The following is a 20,441-nucleotide window of genomic DNA, read 5'->3' as shown; positions in this document are numbered from 1 at the left end:
CGTGTCACTGAAAGAGCGCAAGACTGACAATATGTCTCCTGATGAACTGAATAAGGCTTTACATTTTTGGCTCTTCTGGGTACAATCACATCATTTCAAAGAGGATATAAGTGCTCTGAAGAAGGGACAGTGCATTTCCCCTCAGATTCGCAAACTAGTACCCTTTCTTGATGACAGTGGCCTGATAAGGGTAGGTGGTCGTTTAGCTCACTCCAGTGTTCCGTTTGAGCAGAAGCACCCAGTGCTGCTTCCAAAATCTCACCATCTGACTGATCTCATTATTAACCATTATCATGAAAAGAATCATCATCCTGGAGTTCAGACTCTTAGAGGAATTCTTAGAGAACAATTCTGGATTCTTGCAGATAAGGATGCCATCTCTCGCTGCTTGCGTCACTGTGTTCCATGTTTCAAGCAAAGACCCGTAGCAAGCGCACCTCTCATGGGCGATCTTCCCTCTATGAGAGTGCAACAGGTTAAACCATTTGCCAAAGTAGGAGTTGACTATGCTGGTCCTTTTATGGTTAAGCTTGGTCGGGTCCGTGGGGCAAAGGTTTTGAAGGCTTACCTTTGTATTTTTGTCTGCTGCGCGACAAAGGCCGTTCATGCAGAACTAGCTTCAGACCTGTCCACAGATACATTTATTGGAGCCTACAAACGTTTTCTTGCCAGGCGTGGGAGAACATCTGATATCTACAGTGATTGCGGGACCAACTTTGTCGGAACTCACAATCGTCTTAAGGAACTTCAGCAACTTCTGTCGTCGGCACCACACCAGCAGGCTGTCACTGATGCGTTGTCCCAGCTCGGTGTCATGTGGCACTTCAACCCTCCTGCTGCTCCCCATTTTGGTGGTTTGTGGGAGGCCGGGGTAAAGTCATTCAAGACTCACTTAAGTAAAGTTATTGGTGAACAAGTGCTCACATTTGAAGAGCTTTACACCCTTCTAGTGCAGGTGGAAGCTACGTTAAACTCGAGACCCCTGTGCCCTTTGAGCTCTGATCCCAATGACATCAGTGCTCTAATCCCTGGCCATTTCTTAACCCTGGAGCCACTGGTCACATTACCAGAGCCTAACTTGAGGGATGTACGGCTAAACCGCCTTCAACGTTGGCAACTTGTGGAACGCCTCCAACAGGACTTTTGGCATCGCTGGCACAGGGATTATTTACACACGCTCCAGCAGCGGCAGAAATGGAACGAGCAGGGAGTTAGTCCCACTGCCAACCAACTTGTGCTCCTGAAAGACGACAGACTCCCACCTCTTCAGTGGCGCTTGGGGCGCATCGTGGAGCTCTATCCTGGGAAAGATGGTGTTGCCAGAGTGGCTACTATCCGGACTTCTAGTGGAACTTTGAAGCGTCCTGTGGTGAAGCTCTGCCCGCTACCATATGATTGTTGAAATGGGACATTTCAAGGCGGGCGGTAATGTTTGGACTTGTAAATATTGTGTGTAATTTAGTGTATAGTGTTTGAAACATTTGAATTTTGAACTTCCCGCGCTGCTTGCTAGCAGCGCCAAGTTTTTCAAGTTGGCTGCCTGCCAAGGCAGGTAGCCCTGCAGCTTCCGGCAACGAAGCAACAGTTGTTGTTGAACCATCATGGCGGTAAGTTGTGCTATCGTGCACGCTTGCTGCCAATCGAGTTGTTTGCGAGTGAATCATTATTAATTGTTTCGTTTTATAATGATTTTACAGTCTCGTACGCCTAGACAAAACAGTACCAATGGCATGAAAAAATATCGCTGCTGCGTAAGAACCACGATGCATCATACGTCCACACAGATTATCATTTCACATCATGGCACTGTCTGAGCTTTACGCAAGTAAAAAGGCGTCATGGTTTAACTTAGGAAACTGGGAGAAGTTTTTTTTTCTTCAAAATCTCAGGTAGACAGTGATTTCCTCATATTTTTATCCAAGGTAAATTGTGCAAAATTTTACTTCAGATTTTATTTAGATAAAAACAACCAAACAAAGATTCCTTTATTTTAAACCATTTATTACAGTACTCTATGTTTATCATTTGTCCGTCCCGAGCAACTGAGTGGGAAAACTTCTTAGATGGGAAAAATTCTCTTCGTTCATAGTTTGTTAAAAGTTTTCATAAAAATATTGACAAGTGGTAATATTTTATTAAGATAACTCGGGACTATAAAAAAAAAGTTAATATTTGTTATAGAAAAAATTAATTCTTACTTGCATATTATATAGTTAAATAACAACATAAAAAAATACCAATTAAGGTTGTGGTTGAAAACGTTTCTGAAAGAACATGAATCCCACTGTTAGTTGACACCATATTACTACTAGTAAATAAATATTAAGAAACAAATATATATTTCGTATCGACTTTAAATAGATTAACAAACGCAGTAACCCGAACGTGAGATGGAACTAACGTAGCATACAGATAACTATGGTTGTTTTACACACTGACCACGAAAGAGTTTGGGCTGTCAAATATAGTTCCCTCGGTACGAGACAAGTGACGTACCGTGTTTTATTGCACAATCGTTGCACATTTTATGCTAAAATCAAGTTTAAAAAGTAGGTGTGCCACTTTTATGTGAGAAAAGCATTTTTGTTGAGGTTAAACAAAACATGTTGGATTGAAAGTACGTTCAATTAAAAAGCAGAGTATAGAAAAGCCTGACAAACAATTTAAATGAATTAGTCATGCAACAAAAACATATTTTGTTACACTTCCACTAAAAGAAAAACATGAGCCGGAAATAACAAAGTGTTCTAAGTATCGTTGTAGTACACACTAACCACACCCTAACCATGGAAGTGTGGTCTATAAAATGTAGTTTACTCGGCACAAGACAGAGTACGTGTGTTGCGTGCAATCAGCGAGCTATCGATATTGACATTCGATTGCGTGTGCGCAATCTATATGGGCATTGTCCCCAAACATGATGATGCCAACTAGCACTGGCTAAATTTTTATAAGTGCTACATAGCGATGATGAAAAATCAAAGGTCAAAACGTTTGAAAATGTATTTAAAAGAAAATTTACACATTGGATATCTTTGTATTTCTGTTGATTAAATAAGTAGGTGGTAATATTCAAAAGAATAATGGATTTCAACTTTAAAATACATTGTTTAAAGATGAGGGGGAAGGGGGGGGAACACACATCTGAGGAGAAAATGGCGGGACCGAAACATTTCACCGCTTTTTAAACAAGTTTTACAATAATTGTAATTAATGTATTTCCCACTATAACTACCACACAGCCTGACAGCAACTTGACATGCAACATATAACTGAGAATGATTTTTTTTTTAATTTTTGATGCTCTAAAATAATAGTGTGATCATTATGCAAGTACAATGATTATGCAATAAAACAACAGTATTAAACACAGGAAACTATCATTATGGACATTTGACTACGTGTGCACACTTTATACAAGCATCAATTTAACAAGACATAATGCCAACCAGCCCATGACTACATTGTCATACATGCTACACACGTGGAGGCAGAACAGATAAAGGTGGTATCATTATAAAATATTTTCTGAAAGAGAAGTTAAACATCCGAAAACTTAATATTTCTGTTAATTCTATAAGTAAACAGTAATTTCCTAACAAATAAAGGATTTCAATTAAAAAAAAAAATTGTTTAAAACAGGAAACAAAGTTTTTGGGTAACTTCTTACGTGAGAAATAATAATGCACATCTAGTGGAGAAAATGGCGGGACTGAAACATTTGACAGCATTAGACGGAAATAGTATTAAACGAGAATATTTTAAGAGAGTTTTATTGTATACAGATAGAATAATGATTCACACAATTCACAACTACAGCAAAACCCCTTATTTGCACTTTTCATGGGGACAAAGTAAAAAAGTGTAAAAAGCGGGAAAGTGTAAATAAAGGGAAAAGTAAGAAATACGTTAAAGTTAATTAAAATACAGTCGCATCCTGCAGCGTTCATAAGAAATACGGGCTACATTACACATACGCAATGCACCACAGTAAAAAAATTTAAAAAAAAGGCCGCAAATTGGAAATTTACCGTCAATAGCGCGTCGTGCACGGAGAAAGGTCATTGTACTCGATCAGCTGTTGTTACGGCGCGGCGTAGCCGCCGGCTGGCTCTCTCTGTTCTCAGAGCTGCGCATGTGCAGTATAACTCACTCAACGCTCCGCCCAGACTCGTGACCTTCCATCAGCAGCCAGCCAATAGATGCGAGCTTAGCGGAAAAAAATATAAGCTCCACCTTCCGTGTACCAGTTTTGTCCAGTTCTAACACCAGTTTATTGGTATACGCTTTCTCGCTGCCGTGACATGTTCAAGTTTACGTTCATCTTGATGTCTTGATACCAATAATTAATTATTTACGATTTCCAGAAATAAATGGTTAGTTTAAAAAATATGCGTCAACTGTACAATATTTCCGAAATTATAAAATACGTATAAAACAGTTACCAAGACTCCGCTCATTTTATCTTGTGAAGTTTATGTCTCGTACCAGTATTTCGGCTAAGTTGTGAAATAAATATAGTATCACAACTTACAAGCAGCCTCGTAAAGTCGTAATATTCACGACATTTCCGGTACGTTTATACATTCGTGAGTTTACATTTTTCCCTAGTACAATTTAGATTGTCTCCTGCTACAATTACTCGGACTTTTACACGCCTAGGCTTAAATTATTATATGTTTAGAAATAAAAGCAACTTTTCATGTTATAAAATATGTATATTTTGCGATTTAAAATGTTCATTGCCGACTATAAACGTTACGTTTTTCACAATGTTTTTAGGCCTACTATGGTTGTTAGGTACGTGATGTAAATAGCGGGATGGATTCGATTTTTGAGACGTAATTCGCGTTAAAGTATTGTATTGGACTAAATGGGAACTAAACGGGACCTGAAGAATATAGTGCAAATAACGGTAACGTAAATAAGGGGTTTCGCTGTATGTAAAAGCAGGATCGAGAGGGGAGAGCGCAAACGTACGTTCGTCTCGCTGTCGCGAATGAGGAAGTCTCCGTCGTGGCCGTGCTGGTTGAGAAGTGTGTCGCACTGGGCGCGGGTGATGTTGCCGTAGTACCACGGCTTGCCGACCAGGTGGGGGCGGTCCGCCACCCTCGGTCCCACGGCGCTGCCGTCCGGCCTCTTGTCCAGCGGGTCCTGCCTGTCCCCGGTCCCGTCGCGGCTGCGGTACGGCTGGGTCAGGTACTCGCTGAGTTCCTGTGTCCACGACAACCGCGACTGTTCACCCCGCAAACACCGACACCTTCAACTCAGAAATACAAGTGTGCGATGCGGAACGTCCTATTAACTCTGCACCCTCGTGTGATTTAAACCCACCTTTATCATTTTAAATATGCTAGGTTGTGGTTGCAAATGTTCTTGGTCATAACAAATTCACTCCTGGGCAAAGATTGAAATTTCCAAACCGAAAGAACAAGCCAAGTTTGGTTCCGTTCTGTGTGTCAATAATAAGTTTAAAAAAAAATTCAATGTTCGTCAGCAAATTTGCGTCAGCCTCAAACTTTAACTGCCTATAAGTAAAAATGATTGTATAAATGCTATACTAAACACGTTTATTAGTGACACAGCACTATCGTTTTTACCTGCATATGCGTCATTTTATGATTTTTTGTTTAATAACATGTAACCCATATGCTATCTTTTTCATTCTGTATATAATAATAATAATAATAATAATAATAATAATAATAATAATAATAATAAAGAAACAAAAAACCACACGCACACATCGATCTTTGCGGTTGACTACGTGCTTAAATAACTAACCTGTGTTGATTTTTAATAAGTATGATACGGGTAAGAATAAATTACTTAATTAAAACATCTTGGACATGCGTGTGAAACATCATGAACTGTGCTGTGTCGGTCGCCGGTAAGTGATGTGGCCATCTGCCGCCGGGATGTCGCTTGTTAAAGAGGCGAAAATCTAAAAATAAACCAGCCAGAGAGTGAAAAGAGGAGTCTGGATTGCATGTATGTGTGTGTGAGTGCAGTGTGTTTGAGTGCTTATGTGTTGATATGCTCCCTCCTCCTCACTGTTGTAAATGTCAGTGAACTAACACCACATACAATCATTACGTTTCTATCCAGGCAGGTTTTTGTGATGCAACTGTGTCCAAACAGTGTTTTATCCATGAAAAAACTGTTGTACAGGGAATGCTTGTTTTTATTGAAGGAAGTGACAAAAAAAATTGACAAGGAAATAGCATGCGCCTAGTCTTTTCTCTCTAGGGTAATGAATTTGGTGAGAAGAGGACGGGGAGGGGAGGGGGGGGGGATGGGAAGAGCCGGAAAGGATAATATGGGTATAAAAAATAGTATTCATTTCCTTTGTATTTTTTGTTAGACAGTGGGGAAAAACAAAGGACCAAGGGTCAATATCAGTGCAGTGTTTCTTACGAAGCAATAAGTTGAAACATGGGCCAGCCATAAAGACTTCACTTGATTCTACTGGAGACAGATACATATATGGTGCGACCCATATTTGAAGGCGACCCCTAAGGTGAAAATGTTAGATTTCTTGGCCCCAAATTAAAGGTGCTATCCATATGCAGGGGGCAACCCTTCTGCGGGTAAATAGGGTATATCATCACTAACAAACAAATTTCCGTGACAAGTCATTTTTTTTCCCGCTTGTTTTCGCAACTAGACCAATTTTTGTATATTGATAAGTCATGGTCATGGACTACAACAACAAATGAACACAACATAAAAGATGCTCTCTTCTGTGAGCGATATATTGATGGCTTCCAGCATCCTCGTTTATTCAAGGGGTATGTTTTGTGTAGTGTGTACCATGTCTTACAAATCTAACATGCTTATATATTTACACTGCTACTGAAACCATGTGTGGGCACAGGTTAAGGTTAATTTTACTAAAAGTGTGTAATATAAATGTTTGGATTTTGGCACACACAATATTAAAATAATTCACATCCCGCTGCTTTTTTCACGTAAATAAGTAACCAAACATAATTATTTAAGGTGTGTTTGAAATAATATAAACTTAATGATTTGGGTTTTTGTTGCTAGAGGTGAATTAATGCTCAAGTATCAAGGCTAAATGTGAACTCCATAAATTCACACAGGTATATGATCTAAGGTCATGATTTAAGTGGAAAATGTTTCTTAACACTTGCTGTGTATGCAAATATTGAGGTTCGTTTAAAGTACAAGCCAAGGAATTTTGTCATGGGTTTAGTCCGGTTCGGTTAAAAGACTTTTTCCAAGGTTCGGTTCAGTTCGAAGCTAAAAAATTTTGACAGATATGTTCATAAAATAAAATATTTCATTACAAATTGTGCTAAGTTAGTTTACCTAATTTATACATTAAACAAATATAATTTTGAGATTCAACTCAATTTGATTGATTTCATACAACTAGTAAATAAATATTAAGGAACAAAAATATAATTTGGTATTAACTTAAAATAAACTGATAACAAAAACTGTGACCCAAATGTGAGATGGAACTAACATAGCATACTATACACTAGTACGTCCTACTATAAACTAAAATGAAAGACTGTGAGCTATCAATATCGATACTCGACTACGTGAGTGCACTCTATACAGGCATCAACCTAACCAAACAAGCAGCACTGGCTAAATTTTCATATGCCCTACACAGCGGCGATGGTACAAATGATTGAAAACGTGTCTGAAAGACAATTTAAACATCAAACCATTTTGTATACCCGTTAATTAAATAAGTAAAAAATAATAGATTTCAATGTAAAAAAAAAGAAAGTTTTATACAGGAATCAAAGGGTTGGACAACTTCGACATTCAACAAATTGTAACTTACATCGTACATCTTATGGAGAACATGGTGGGACAGAAACATTTGATCATATTTGATAAGACATTGTATTGAACTAGAACGTCTAAAACAAGTACCCGCGTTTTATTGCATAACACACATTTTATACTAAAATCAAGTTTGAAAAGTAGGGGTGCGACATTTATGCAAGGAAAAAAAATTTTATTCATGGAAAGTACATTTATTTAAAAAGTGAAGTATAAAAGAGCACGCCAAACAATTAAAATTGATAATTCATGCAATAAAAACCTTTCTTCAACTTTAAATAGAAAAACAAAATCTGTGACCCAAATGCGAGCCTGAACGAACGCATAACTATCGTCGTAGTACACACTTACCACGAAAGAGTGCGGACTATCAGATGTAGTTAACCCGGCACTCGACAGAGAGTGCGCGTTGCATGTAATTGGCGAGATATCAATATTTGACTACGTGTGCGCGCTCTATACGGGAAGAAACATAACCAAACATGAATGATGCTAACTAGCGCTGGCTACATTTTTGTAAGTGGTACACCGCAGCAACGCAAACGAACAGAATGAATAACTTTATCTAACAAAATTTTTTTTTTTTCCGCATAATCGTCGCACCCCTACTTTTCTAACTTGATTTTAGAATAAAATGTGCGACGATTATGCGAGAAAACACGGTACTCATAGATAAAAATTACGTCCAAACCCATGTACGGTGGCTGATTTTCATAGATATTTTTTTCTGTCATCGACGAAACTAATAGAAAAGGCTCAGTTCATTGCAATTTTTACATGGTAGCAAACTAGGTACAAATTTCCATCATAAAGATGACATGAAAGATGGAAAACTTTATTGTTGTTATTCTGTTCAGGTATCAACATATCAATTGGTTAAAAAAAAAAAGTAGCGCAGAAATGGGAAATTAATTTTATTGTAACCTCAAATAGCTGTGAGAAACAAATCTCAGTGATTAACTGTAATAATCAAAAGAAATTCAGAAAAAGTTATACTCAAATTAAATGTTATGAATATTTTTTAAACATTTTATGAATTATAGCAAACATTCATAAAACAACACTGTGAGTGTTGGCATTCCTGCTAACGTTCTCTTTCATTTGGAACTGGTGTCACATTTATTTATTACGTCATGTTAATTTAATTAAGATAGTGTTAATTTAAATTTCTCTGAATATACTATTAAAACATGTATTGTGGTACACGTTAATACGACTATATTGGTAGATCAGAAAAAAAAAAATTTGGTGGAAAAACGAATCACTTTAAACCACTAGAAACTAAACACATGTGCTTGTAAATATTCACAATTTTTATTTTTGATATTCAACCTCCGAATGCTTATAGTATGTTCATTGCTATTCATAACTATTCGTATTTACGAATATTTGCACACCCCTACCTTATTATTACATGATCTACATCAGCGAGACTTATAGTACTCAACACTGAAACACACAATTTTCAAACGTCAATAATTTTCGGTGTTTCCGCTGTAAATAAATAATACCTCCTAGTTTTATAAGAGAAATTCTAAAAAGTAATAATTATGGAGGAAAATCTGTGATACTTGGCAGCTATGCTCACTAAAAGTTTATCTACAACTGGGTAACGCATGAAAATAGCTTCTACAGTCTTATTTTTGAATGTAAAATCCTCCAAGTGCAGAGGTTAAGAGGACGGAACTTGCCTGCAGGTAGTTGCGAGGGACCAGCCCGATCTGGCCCTGGCCGTTGCGGGCCTTGTACCACTCCGGGTCGGACGGCGGCCGGTCCAGGATCTCCAGCCGGTCGCCCTTCTCGAAGGACAGCTCCTGGTCGTTGTTGGAGGAGAAGGAGTACAGGGCCACGACTATGTCCAGCACGTTCTCGGCCATGGCGTAGGTGTGGAGGGTATCGTCCGCGTCCCCCTCCTCCTGGGTGTAGTTGCTGGGGAACCAGCCGGCCGCGGAGCCGCTCTGGCCCCGCCACCAGCCGTCGTTGCTCTTCTCCAGGATCAGGATGCGGGTGCCCTTCACCAGGGACAGCTCGTCCCCTTGCTGGGCCTTCAACCACACATAGTGCATCTCGTCCTGTAAGGTGACCCAGTTCACTCCTCGTGAAAATTATTATTAATAATACTTTGAAAGCTCTGTATTTTTCCTGGACAATTGATATGTTGTAGACAAATTTAAAAAAAAAAAAAAAAAAAATCTGTATGAGGGCATTTCAATTTTGAACAAATTACCATTGAAGCATGGCAAATGGACATTGAGTTCTTTTTTTTTTTTTTCGAGACTGTAAGAGGCGCCATGATGGCAGATGGTTGGACGTGTTTGTATTGATAAAGTCAACACATAGTATTGTTAAGAAAACATTGAACAGGTGGAAAGCAATGCAAAATAAATTCAAGAGTTATAAAAAATTTTTTGCTATGGAACCTGCTACAAGAAGCTTCCCCCCCCCCCCTTCCCCCAAACTACCAATGCTTGATAACTAGACAAGCATTTAACAAAAAAAAATAAAATTTATAAATGAAATAATTTTGGGACACAGAAAGCTTACAATAGATAAATATAAATGTTCATTCAACCAAGATAAATATCAGAAATATAAAATGCTCTTATCACATGAATTATCTCCAAGTTTCCTCACAAAAATGTTTACAATAGCTCCATGCTTTTACTGGGGCATAGCTTGAACAAAATAACAAATTAAGTTTTAAAAATATTAATTTAAATTGCACCTAAAGTGCAATGTAATATGCTTCACACCTCAAAAACTTTCAAATGAAAAGGGATTTCAGCAATAACAACCAAGACTTGATCTTTACACCCATTAACATAGAGCTTAAGAATGATCTTTCAATTCCGGTACTGTCTTTATCACGTTATTCTTTTTGTGAGATATGCTAAGTATGCTTTGTTTTGAACGCAGCTTGGCGTACCTGGTAGTTGTACTTAACAATGGCCGTCCCTATTGCCTCCGCAGGATCCGCTGGAAGCCTACGACCCATCGTTGGAGACTCTATGGCCCGAGAAGGTGAGTTGCTGGAGGGAAGAGTTTTAGAGCCAGATCCTTTTTTCACTTTCTTTTTAATGCTGAAAAAAAAAATTACATAATATATTCAAAATGTGTACCATATTACTTACTAAGGAGTAATATTTGTATCAAACAATAAAAAAAAATATCAAAATAAATTTACGAGACAAAAAACATATAACACAAGTAAATAAAATTTTACAAAATATTCTTATATTTTAAAATTAAAAAAATAAATAGAAAAAAAATTTTCTTTGGGGATACTTCTACGTCGCAAAAATACATTATTTTTAATATTTTTTTCTAGGAACAAAATAATTATTTATAAAATTATTTCACACACACAATAATTCTGAGAAATTGTGCACATAATTTAAATTGTAAACATTAAATTTCATTATGCAGTGTCATATTAATGAAAACTGAATGACAAAACTTACACTCCACTTTTACTGTAATTATTTTGGTGTTAAATAGCCATAGACCAGGGTCGATAATTTTGAAAATGGTAAAAAGTGAAAAAAAAATTTATAGTAGGATCAAACCTGTTAAAAAAGGTCGAGAATATAACAAAAATGAAAGGAAAAATAATTTACGGGCGATCTGAGGTCGGGAAGTGGAAGGGGGTGAGTTTTTAAGGGTAAAAAACAGTGTATCTCGATTTCCGGCAAAACTACAAGTCCTATGGAAAAAAATTAAGTGACAAAGTTGTAGGTAATAAAGAGACCTACAACTTTTGTAATTATACTTTTTTCACATAACCTATATATTTATGTGAAAAATTGAAATAATCAAGTTTTTGGTTTTTATTTTTATCTTATGCAAAAAAAAAATTCTTTTTCACAAAATTTGCTGAAAACTTGCCGTTTTATGCCCTAAAGACACTGTAATTTTTTTGATTTGAAATATTTATTTTTTCACCTTATTTAGACTTAATATCGAAAAAACACCCTAATTTTCAATCGAAAATTCTCACGTCAAAATATCAGCTTTTTAAAAAAGGTCGGAGAGTTTTTTGTTCGTTGAAATCTCTTCTTTCTGATAATGTAAAAAAAAAATATACATTACTATGGTAAATGTTCTCAGAAAATGCAAAGAAAAGAAAAAAAACTCGAATCCGAAATTTTTTTTAATCACTATGTACAATTTTGAGCTATTTAGTAAAATTTACACTTTAATTACTTGAAAAACGTAAGATCCTATATTACATTGATAAACAAAAAAATACAAATCGAAATATACTACTATAATTAACAACCAAATAAGTTAATATTTAATAAGACATCTACAATATTTTGAGAAAGTTGTAGAATATTCTTTAAATTATGTGCATAGATGCCTATTTATTGCTATTTTAAGATAACTTATATACCTGAGTTACCCACAGAAGTTGCAGCAGAACAACATTGTTACAGGGCATATTATCAACTTCAAACTTGGCTAGGTAACGCACTGACAGCAACAGATTGGGGCTGGAAGCAACATCAACGTGGGATTATGCTCAAATTTACAGAGAAGGAGTTAATTCCGGAAATATTGCTCAAAACTATTTGCTGCAGCTGTGAAACTGGATGTAACAGTTTAAAATGTGGCTGCCGAAAACATGGCTTAAAATGCACAAATTTTTGCTCAAATTGTCATGGTTCTGAAAAATGCACCAATGTGGAAGAAAAAAACCTACGAGGAAGTTAGTGATTCAGATGAAATTGTGGATGAAGGACCAATTCAGACTAAAAATAATATTGGATACGAAGACGGTGATGGTCTTGAAGATTTCGAAGATCTACTAGAATCGGGAAGGTTTGTCGAATCTAACGATGAAGAAATGCCACTGAAGAGACTAAAAGTAATGGATAAGTGATTAGGGTTCAAGATAAGATTTATAAATAAGAAGATTAATGCATTTTAAAATATTATTATGAATAATAATAATCAGTATAAAGTATCTAAATTCAATATTACGATTTACATTTCAATTCACATATTATGAGATTTTCTATGGCATAAATGTAATTAGAATTTAACAAATCAACTTTTTGACTAAAAAAAATTGCAGCAATCACATTTTTTAATTGAAATCCCCCCTTTAAATTCTATCTTTAATATTTAGAACAACTATTTTCGCATGTTTCTTGCAATCTTTATTATTAATGGATTTGTAATTTTTTTGTTTATCAATGTAACATAGAATCTTACGTTTTTCAAGTAATTAAAGTGTAAATTTTACTAAATAGCTCAAAATTGTACATAGTGATTAAAAAAAATTCGGATTAGAGTTTTTTTCTTTTCTTTGCATTTTCTGAGAACATTTACCATAGTAATGTACAGTAAACTCTCTCCAGTCCGGGGTTCTTGGGGATTTACAGACCACGGATTTGTGAATACTCCGGATTTTTGAGAGGTAAAAAAATTGTTTATTTTTTTTACTGTTAAAAAACATGTTTTTTCTCTTCCCTCGTGTAGGTAAATGACACGGTAGCAGTTATCTAATGGAATTACATAAAACAGAATACATTGCTAAAAAAGATTCAAAATTACTTAAAATTAAAATAACGCCACGTCTCTTTGACACTGTGTACTAAAGCATCTCCCACTGCACTGTTTACAGCCAGCCGGCCGCACGGACGGCAGACACGCGGCGCTGTAACCAGTGATGTAATCTTTTGTTTACAGAGATGCGAGTGCGTGTTTGGGCGTGTGAAGAGTTTTTAGTTTCAAACAGTTCTTTTCCGACTCACTCTCTGCTACGAAAGCTTTGAGTTTTTCCTTTTGTATTTTTATGTCATACACGGTTGACTCGTCAATACCATACTCAAGCGCGATTGCTGCAACACGTACACCACGATTCAACTTGTCACATATTTCAAGCTTTTGTTTAAATGTCAGTGTTACGTGTTTTCTTTTCACCTTCATAATTCTCCACACTCAGTAAAACCTTTAAATATGTACAATCAACTGCTGTGCACTTCTACTCTGAGCTACCGGAAATGCTCCACTAAGCAGTTGCTCTCTATCGTGAGACATTTATTTTCCTCCTATCTAAATATCCTACACTCTCAGCACGTCTTTTATTTTGTTCGTGTCAGATGTCACGCGTTTTGACAGGCAGAAAAAAATAACAGAGATGCGAGTGCGTGTATCGTAGTTACACGATGCGGCACACACACTTTTTTTACCGTGGGAACACAGCGCACCACAACACTGCAGAACGCTTATAAAAAAAACATTTATTTTTCAGTTACAAAACACCACGGATTTCTGAGTACTACGGATTCTCGTGGTCCGGATTTGCGAGAGTTTACTGTATGTATTTTTTTTAGTGATGGGCAGAGACTCGAAAATTCGAGTCGAGTCGAGCGAGTAGCATCAGCTCGGCTCGGCTCGGCATTCGAGTTTATTTTACTCGACGGGGCGAAACTCGAAAGGAAATTAGGGTAAAACTCGATGATAAAATATAATAAAATTGAATTACAATTCTTAATATCTCCTTACGTGACTTCGGCCGACACTAAAAATTACGTACGTAAAACCGAAACACGTACTTACCAACAACGATGACAATCGGCCATATTATTTATATTTTAGTTTTACATATTGCCAACTTAACAGGTGTGACCACATAGCAAAGAAGACGAACAAATTTTTAATAAACAAAACACGAATTAAATTTTATAATCATAATATCGGCACAAAATTTACTTTTTTTTTTTTTAGTAAATCCGTGCTCTAATCTGCACAACGTTATAATAATAAATTAACGGTAGCGTTATATTTGTGTTACAGAGCGCATGTTTGCGACCGATACGCCACCAATCACGAAATGGCATTTAAAAAAAAACTTTGTTTAATGGCTCCGCTAATTTTAGGAAGTGTAGGTTGGCGAACATGAATTTTTTTTCTTCAGTGTTTGTTTACACTATTACGTTCGGCGAGATTGCATTTTGTATAATTGTTTGCTATCCAAGTTAAGTGGCAAGTTAAAATTAATTATGAAGTATAAAGTATTTTATAAAGTGTAACTATTCAATACAAATACAAAAGCTTGGATTGGTTGGAAATGCTAGCTTGCGATTGGCCGGCAACGTAACGGCGTTAGTGTTGTAGCGGCGTAGTGTTGTAGCGGCGTAGTGTTGTAGCGGCGTAGTGTTGTAGCGGCGTAGTGTTGTAGCGGCGTAGTGTTGTAGTGTTCCAACGGCGTTAGTGTTGTAGCAATCATCTTTAAATGTATTATGTTTGTTATGGGAACGTTTATTGTATTGTTGCGCCAATTGTAGCACGGCCTTACACTTCCCATAAGTGAAAGTTTTCAAAAATGTTCTAAATGATTGTGTGAAACTTAACCTAACCTGCGCGCCTACAAGCCTAAATTATATTCATTGTTTTTTGACTCGTGAATGCTGCAGGCCGCAGCTGGCGTACGTTTACTGAGCAAACACTCACAATGTCAGGCAAAAATTCATCTTCTAAAGGTATCTTAGGATATTTAAAAACAGAAACAGAGGAAACTAAAGTACAGGAGGTTCATGAAAGCACTATCAGTCCTAGTACAAATACAGGAAGATCAAAAATTTGGGATTTTTTGAAAAATGTGAACAGTATTCAATATGCAAATGTTGCAAAAAACATTTGAAGACACCATCATCATCTACCACAAGCCTGATCAGACACTTGGATTCACATTTTCACTTGAAACGCAAGTATGAGGAAAAGTGTGTAGCTAAAAAAGAGGCTATGAATTTATTGAAGCGGCCTGTTTCATCCCCTATTACACAAGCAATGGATTAAAAAGTAATGCTTTCATCTGACAGTCCAAAATCGCAAAGTATCACAAATAAAATTGGTCGCATGATTGCGCTTGATTATCAACCATTATCTGTTGTAGAAGATCGTGGCTTCAGAGAATTAATTGAAACCCTTGAACCTCGATACCATATCCCAAGCAGGAACCATTTTTCAAGGTCTGTAGTACCAAAATTGTACAGTGACACTCGCAGGATTATGGAACAAGCGTTGAGCCATGATCTTGAAACAGTGAAATCAGTGTCTCTTACAATAGATTTGTGGACTTCAAAAAAGCAGGAAGGGTACATTTCTGTGACATCTCACTTTCTTACTCGTGACTTTACAATGCAGAACCATACATTAGAATGCTCACACTTTTCTGGTCAACATACAGGCACAGCTATATATCAGAAGTTGTGCCATTTGACATCCAACTGGGGTATTAGTATGTCTTCAACTCAGATTCCCATCTACGTAGTTAGTGACAATGCCAGAAATTTGAGCAGTGCTCTAACTGGGAAGCCTTTAGTTCATTTGAATTGTGTTGCTCACAATTTACAGCTAGCTATTAGTGATGCTGTTGCAGAAGTTGGATTGGACAGCGTTTTGAAAACATGCAGGTCCATAGTAGGCCATTATAAGCATAGCACAAAATCAAGAGAGAGGCTACAATCAATTAAAAAAAAATTAAGTTTACCATAGCATGCTTTGATTCAGATGATAGACACAAGATGGAACAGTACATATCTTATGCTTGAACGCCTACATGAACAAAAAGAAGCAGTGTCTGCAGATTTGCCTAACTCTAGCAAGGAAAGTTTGACAGCAAATGAATGGAACTTGATTGCAGCGTACGTGAAAATTTTGCAACCTCTCTTCTTAGCTACGAAAGAACTGTGCAAAGAAAGTGTACCAACTCTTTCAATGGTTCGTCCAATTATTTATAGCATTGAAGGATTTTTGAAGAATTATGTAACCTCGAAAACTGGAGTACAAGGAAGTGGCATTACATTGGCACGAGCATTGCAAAAATCATTGACTGCTAGATTTCAATACATAAGGGACTCTCATACACATCTGCTAAGTACTGCCTTGGATCCAAGATTCAAATGTATCACAATGGAAAATCACGAAATTGTTCTTGCAAAACATTTGTTGACTGAAGAAATAAGAAAGAAGAAAAGTTCTTTACAAGTTGGTAACAAATGTTCTAGGAAAGAACAAGTTATGGAAGAAAAATGTGCATCATCATCTTCAACAAACAACTCTCTCTGGGGTATCTTTGATTTGAAATCAAAGCAAACACAGCCTGCAGAAGAAGATGATGATTCAGTGAAGAAAGAGGTAGGAAAAAATAAATTTTTAAGCTATAGTAGAACTCCTGTGTTACCCTTTTATCAGAACAAAAATACATTAATAATATATTAGGCAGTAATTTAACATTCAGGTATCTCTTTTCAATACAAGCCTTACCTTAAATTTTTTCTCAGCATAGATGGCAATATGCAAGAACAAAATTTTGTGGCTTAATGGGGAAAAAAAAGGTAGTTCCATATTTTTATGTATTTAAGGAGGAAGTTTAATTCAAGGGAATGTGGTTTTACTGTATTTGTATTATTTCTGTAGGCCTATTGATTTTACAGCTACACCATATTTTTTTCTTTTAGGTTAATGATTTTATGGATGGTGCAGTAATTGGTCGAGATGAAGATTCACTTGAATGGTGGAAATCGTGCAGAAATTACCCCCATCTAGCTGAGCTAGCAATGCACTATTTAGGCATTCCAGCTACTTCAGTAGCTAGTGAAAGGTTGTTCTCTAAAGCAGGACTCACCATTTCCACACGACGCCAAAACTTGTCCTCGAGCCTTGTAGAAAAACTGGTTTTTCTTCACGATAATTTGTGATTTTTTATTTTTCATTTTATTTCTGCAGATAACATGGTAGATTGTATTTTAAAAATTTGTGACTGTGACCTTAAAATATTACTTCTTATAGTTATACGCTTTCCATAAAAATATTTTTAAATATGTACTGCTAGGAATATATTTTTTTCATTATGTTTTGTAGGCTGATACCACAGTCTTTAATATTCTCTTTTATAGGTGGTATAAAATAATCAAAATGATTACTGTACAATATTTTAATTTTTTACAGTTTCATTTGTTGCTTATTTGAAATTGATTTCATTTACCATGTAAATAATTAACTGCACTATTGGAACAGTTTTTGTATAACTATTAACATAACATATTTTTTCAATTTTTATAATGAGTTAATTTACTGTGATTAGTAATGTAACTAGTAGTATGATGCTCTACAGAATACCTCAATTATTGAATTGTATTATATTATATCAGTTAAGAATTTATTCTAAATGAATTGTTTGTATTAATACTTGTATTTTAAATATATTTGATTAAGTGGGCCATGATATAACAAGACAACCATCTAAGGACTCTTAGCAGTAAAGTGCAAATATTCAAGCTCGACTTAAGTGTCAAAGATTCAAATAAAAATTCAGACTCGAATCGACTCGACTTGAATTTATGATCTACAAACTCGACTCGAATCGACTCGAACTAATTATTGTAAAATTTGACTCGACTCGACTTAAAAATTTGCAGGTTCGTACATCTCTAATTTTTTTACATTATCAGAAAGAAGAGATATCAATGAACAAAAAACTCTCCGACTTTTTTTAAAAAGCTGATATTTTGACGCGAGAATTTTCGATTGAAAATTAGGGTGTTTTTTCGATATTAAATCTAAATAAGGTGAAAAAATAAATATTTCAAATCAAAAAAAATTACAGTGTCTTTAGGACATAAAAAGGCAAGTTTTCAGCAAATTTCGTGAAAAAGAATTTTTTTTTTCATAAGATAAAAATAAAAAACCAAAAACTTGATTATTTCAATTTTTCACATAAATTTTTAGGTTATGTGAAAAAAGTGTAATTACAAAAGTTGTAGGTCTCTTTATTACCTACAACTTTGTCATATAATTTTTTTTTCATAGGACTTGTAGTTTAACCAGAAATCGAGATACACAGTTTTTTACCCTTAAAAACTCACCCCCTTCCACTTCCCGACCTCAGATCGCCCGTAAATTATTTTTCCTTTCATTTTTGTTATATTCTCGACCTTTTTTAACGGGTTTCATCCTACTATTATTTTTTTTGGTTTCAAAAATTATCGACCCTGGTCTACCAGTCTGAAATATTAACAGAAAAAAACAAATATCTCCTTGACATTGAGGTCATTCAAAACTATGGGGGATTTTGGGGTGGAAGAAGTGGAGAGGAAGAAGTGGGGTGGGAGAAGTGGGGAGGGAGAAGTGAGGAGGGAGAAGTGGGGAGGGAGAAGTGGGGAGGGCAGGCAAAATCTCTGGGGCCCGGGCACCAGGAAGGGCACCCCAATTGAGTTTCGAGATTCTTTTTCATGCTTGTGTTTACCTTGATAGGATGAAAATTACAAGTCTATTGTTAGTATAATTCACAGAAAACCTTGCAAGTCATGCAATGCACACAGATCACTTTTCAGTTAAACCCACACTAACATTCAGTCTTTAGATTTTTTTTTTAAATTGTAAGTGTGGAGGTACACTGGCACAGCCTGTGCTAGGTAGCCTCTTTTACCAAGGTGCCTGTACCAGTCCACAGAATGTGTTCTCAAAACTAGTGTTATGAGTGTGTTGGATAATATGTAATGTTTGCAGTATTAATTTCAATACCATATCATGAAGGTATGCAAACCCAGAAAATCAAAATTACATTTGAATTACTATAAATATAGCAAGAAATGAAGTAAATATTAATAAAAATAACTATTATTATTTCAACTGAAACAAAACCATTACTTTGACTGTTCAAGAAGGACACCAAAATATAATTTCATACAATATTAAGGTTGTCTAGTCAAAAGATCAATATGTTTATATTAACCTTTGAAAATTACGGAAGTTTCAATTTATGTAAAATGTACGAGTTGTATCAGCTACCGCGAACCCTAAAATAAATATCAATGTTTCACGACTAATGGATTAATTTCCGAGCTATGTGCATTAACACTTGGGAATACATTCACCACACTAACGTGCTGTAAGATTCTCAGGATTCAGTCAGTAGAGCTATAGGTCTTCTTCTGCAGGACCACTAGACAGACAGCACAGCATCCAGGAACATCTGCTATAGCAATGTAGAACCAGCTAAAGCTACGACTGCAGGCATCCGGAACTCAGCGAGAGTAGCTCATCCAGGTTGCTTAAAAACTGGGACAATCTCACCAAAGATGACAGACATCCAGAAATTTTAATTTATGTGGATGATATGTCGTGAGATCTTCTTGACACTATGTAGGGACCGCCCGTCACACAGAAGACGTCTTGCCCGATGTCTAAATAAAACAAGACTTTCCTCTATGCTTTCTTGTACAGTAGAGCACCCCTCAACCGTAATTCCCACAAACGGAACTCCCGATATCCGGAACTAATTTTCCAAAAAAAATTAAAACATTACAAAACATCTCCAAAACATTTCCGCACTGGAACAAGGTTCTTTTGCTTTTGCCTGACTGTACATGTCTTGTAGGCGCGCGCGCGCACGTCTGTCAGAGAGCTAATTATAGCCAGTCTTTCCCGCGCATTGCGTAAATACACAGCTGGTTTTCGCGTCGGACGTGAATTACTATAAAGATGTTTATGCTATAAGTAGTTTAATTGTTTCACTATGTCAAGTAAACGGAAAATTCCGACCGGCCTGAGAATGTACACCGACTCCCACTACACACGCTGACACACGTGATAGCCTGTAA

At 36.2% G+C, this 20,441-nt stretch overlaps 1 protein-coding gene across 3 annotated transcripts in view; it reads right to left on the bottom strand.

Annotated features, from left to right (window-relative positions):
• The window catches only part of LOC134534365 (SH2/SH3 adapter protein dreadlocks), a 59,496-nt gene that overhangs the window by 21,987 nt on the left and 17,068 nt on the right, over positions 1-20,441 (bottom strand). For all 3 annotated transcript variants that reach the window (XM_063372826.1, XM_063372807.1, XM_063372817.1), the window contains exons 4-6: positions 10,754-10,907; positions 9,519-9,872; positions 4,981-5,214 (exon numbers count right to left, since the gene is read on the bottom strand). In XM_063372826.1, coding sequence (XP_063228896.1) covers positions 4,981-5,214; positions 9,519-9,872; positions 10,754-10,907 — 742 coding nt within the window. The remainder of the gene's footprint in view (positions 1-4,980; positions 5,215-9,518; positions 9,873-10,753; positions 10,908-20,441) is intronic.

The sequence above is a fragment of the Bacillus rossius genome, chromosome 1 (assembly GCF_032445375.1).
Source record: "Bacillus rossius redtenbacheri isolate Brsri chromosome 1, Brsri_v3, whole genome shotgun sequence".
In the NCBI taxonomy this organism is placed as follows: domain Eukaryota; kingdom Metazoa; phylum Arthropoda; class Insecta; order Phasmatodea; family Bacillidae; genus Bacillus; species Bacillus rossius.
The sequence above is the reverse complement of the archived record's forward strand: the minus strand, read 5'-3'. Positions and strand labels throughout refer to the sequence as shown.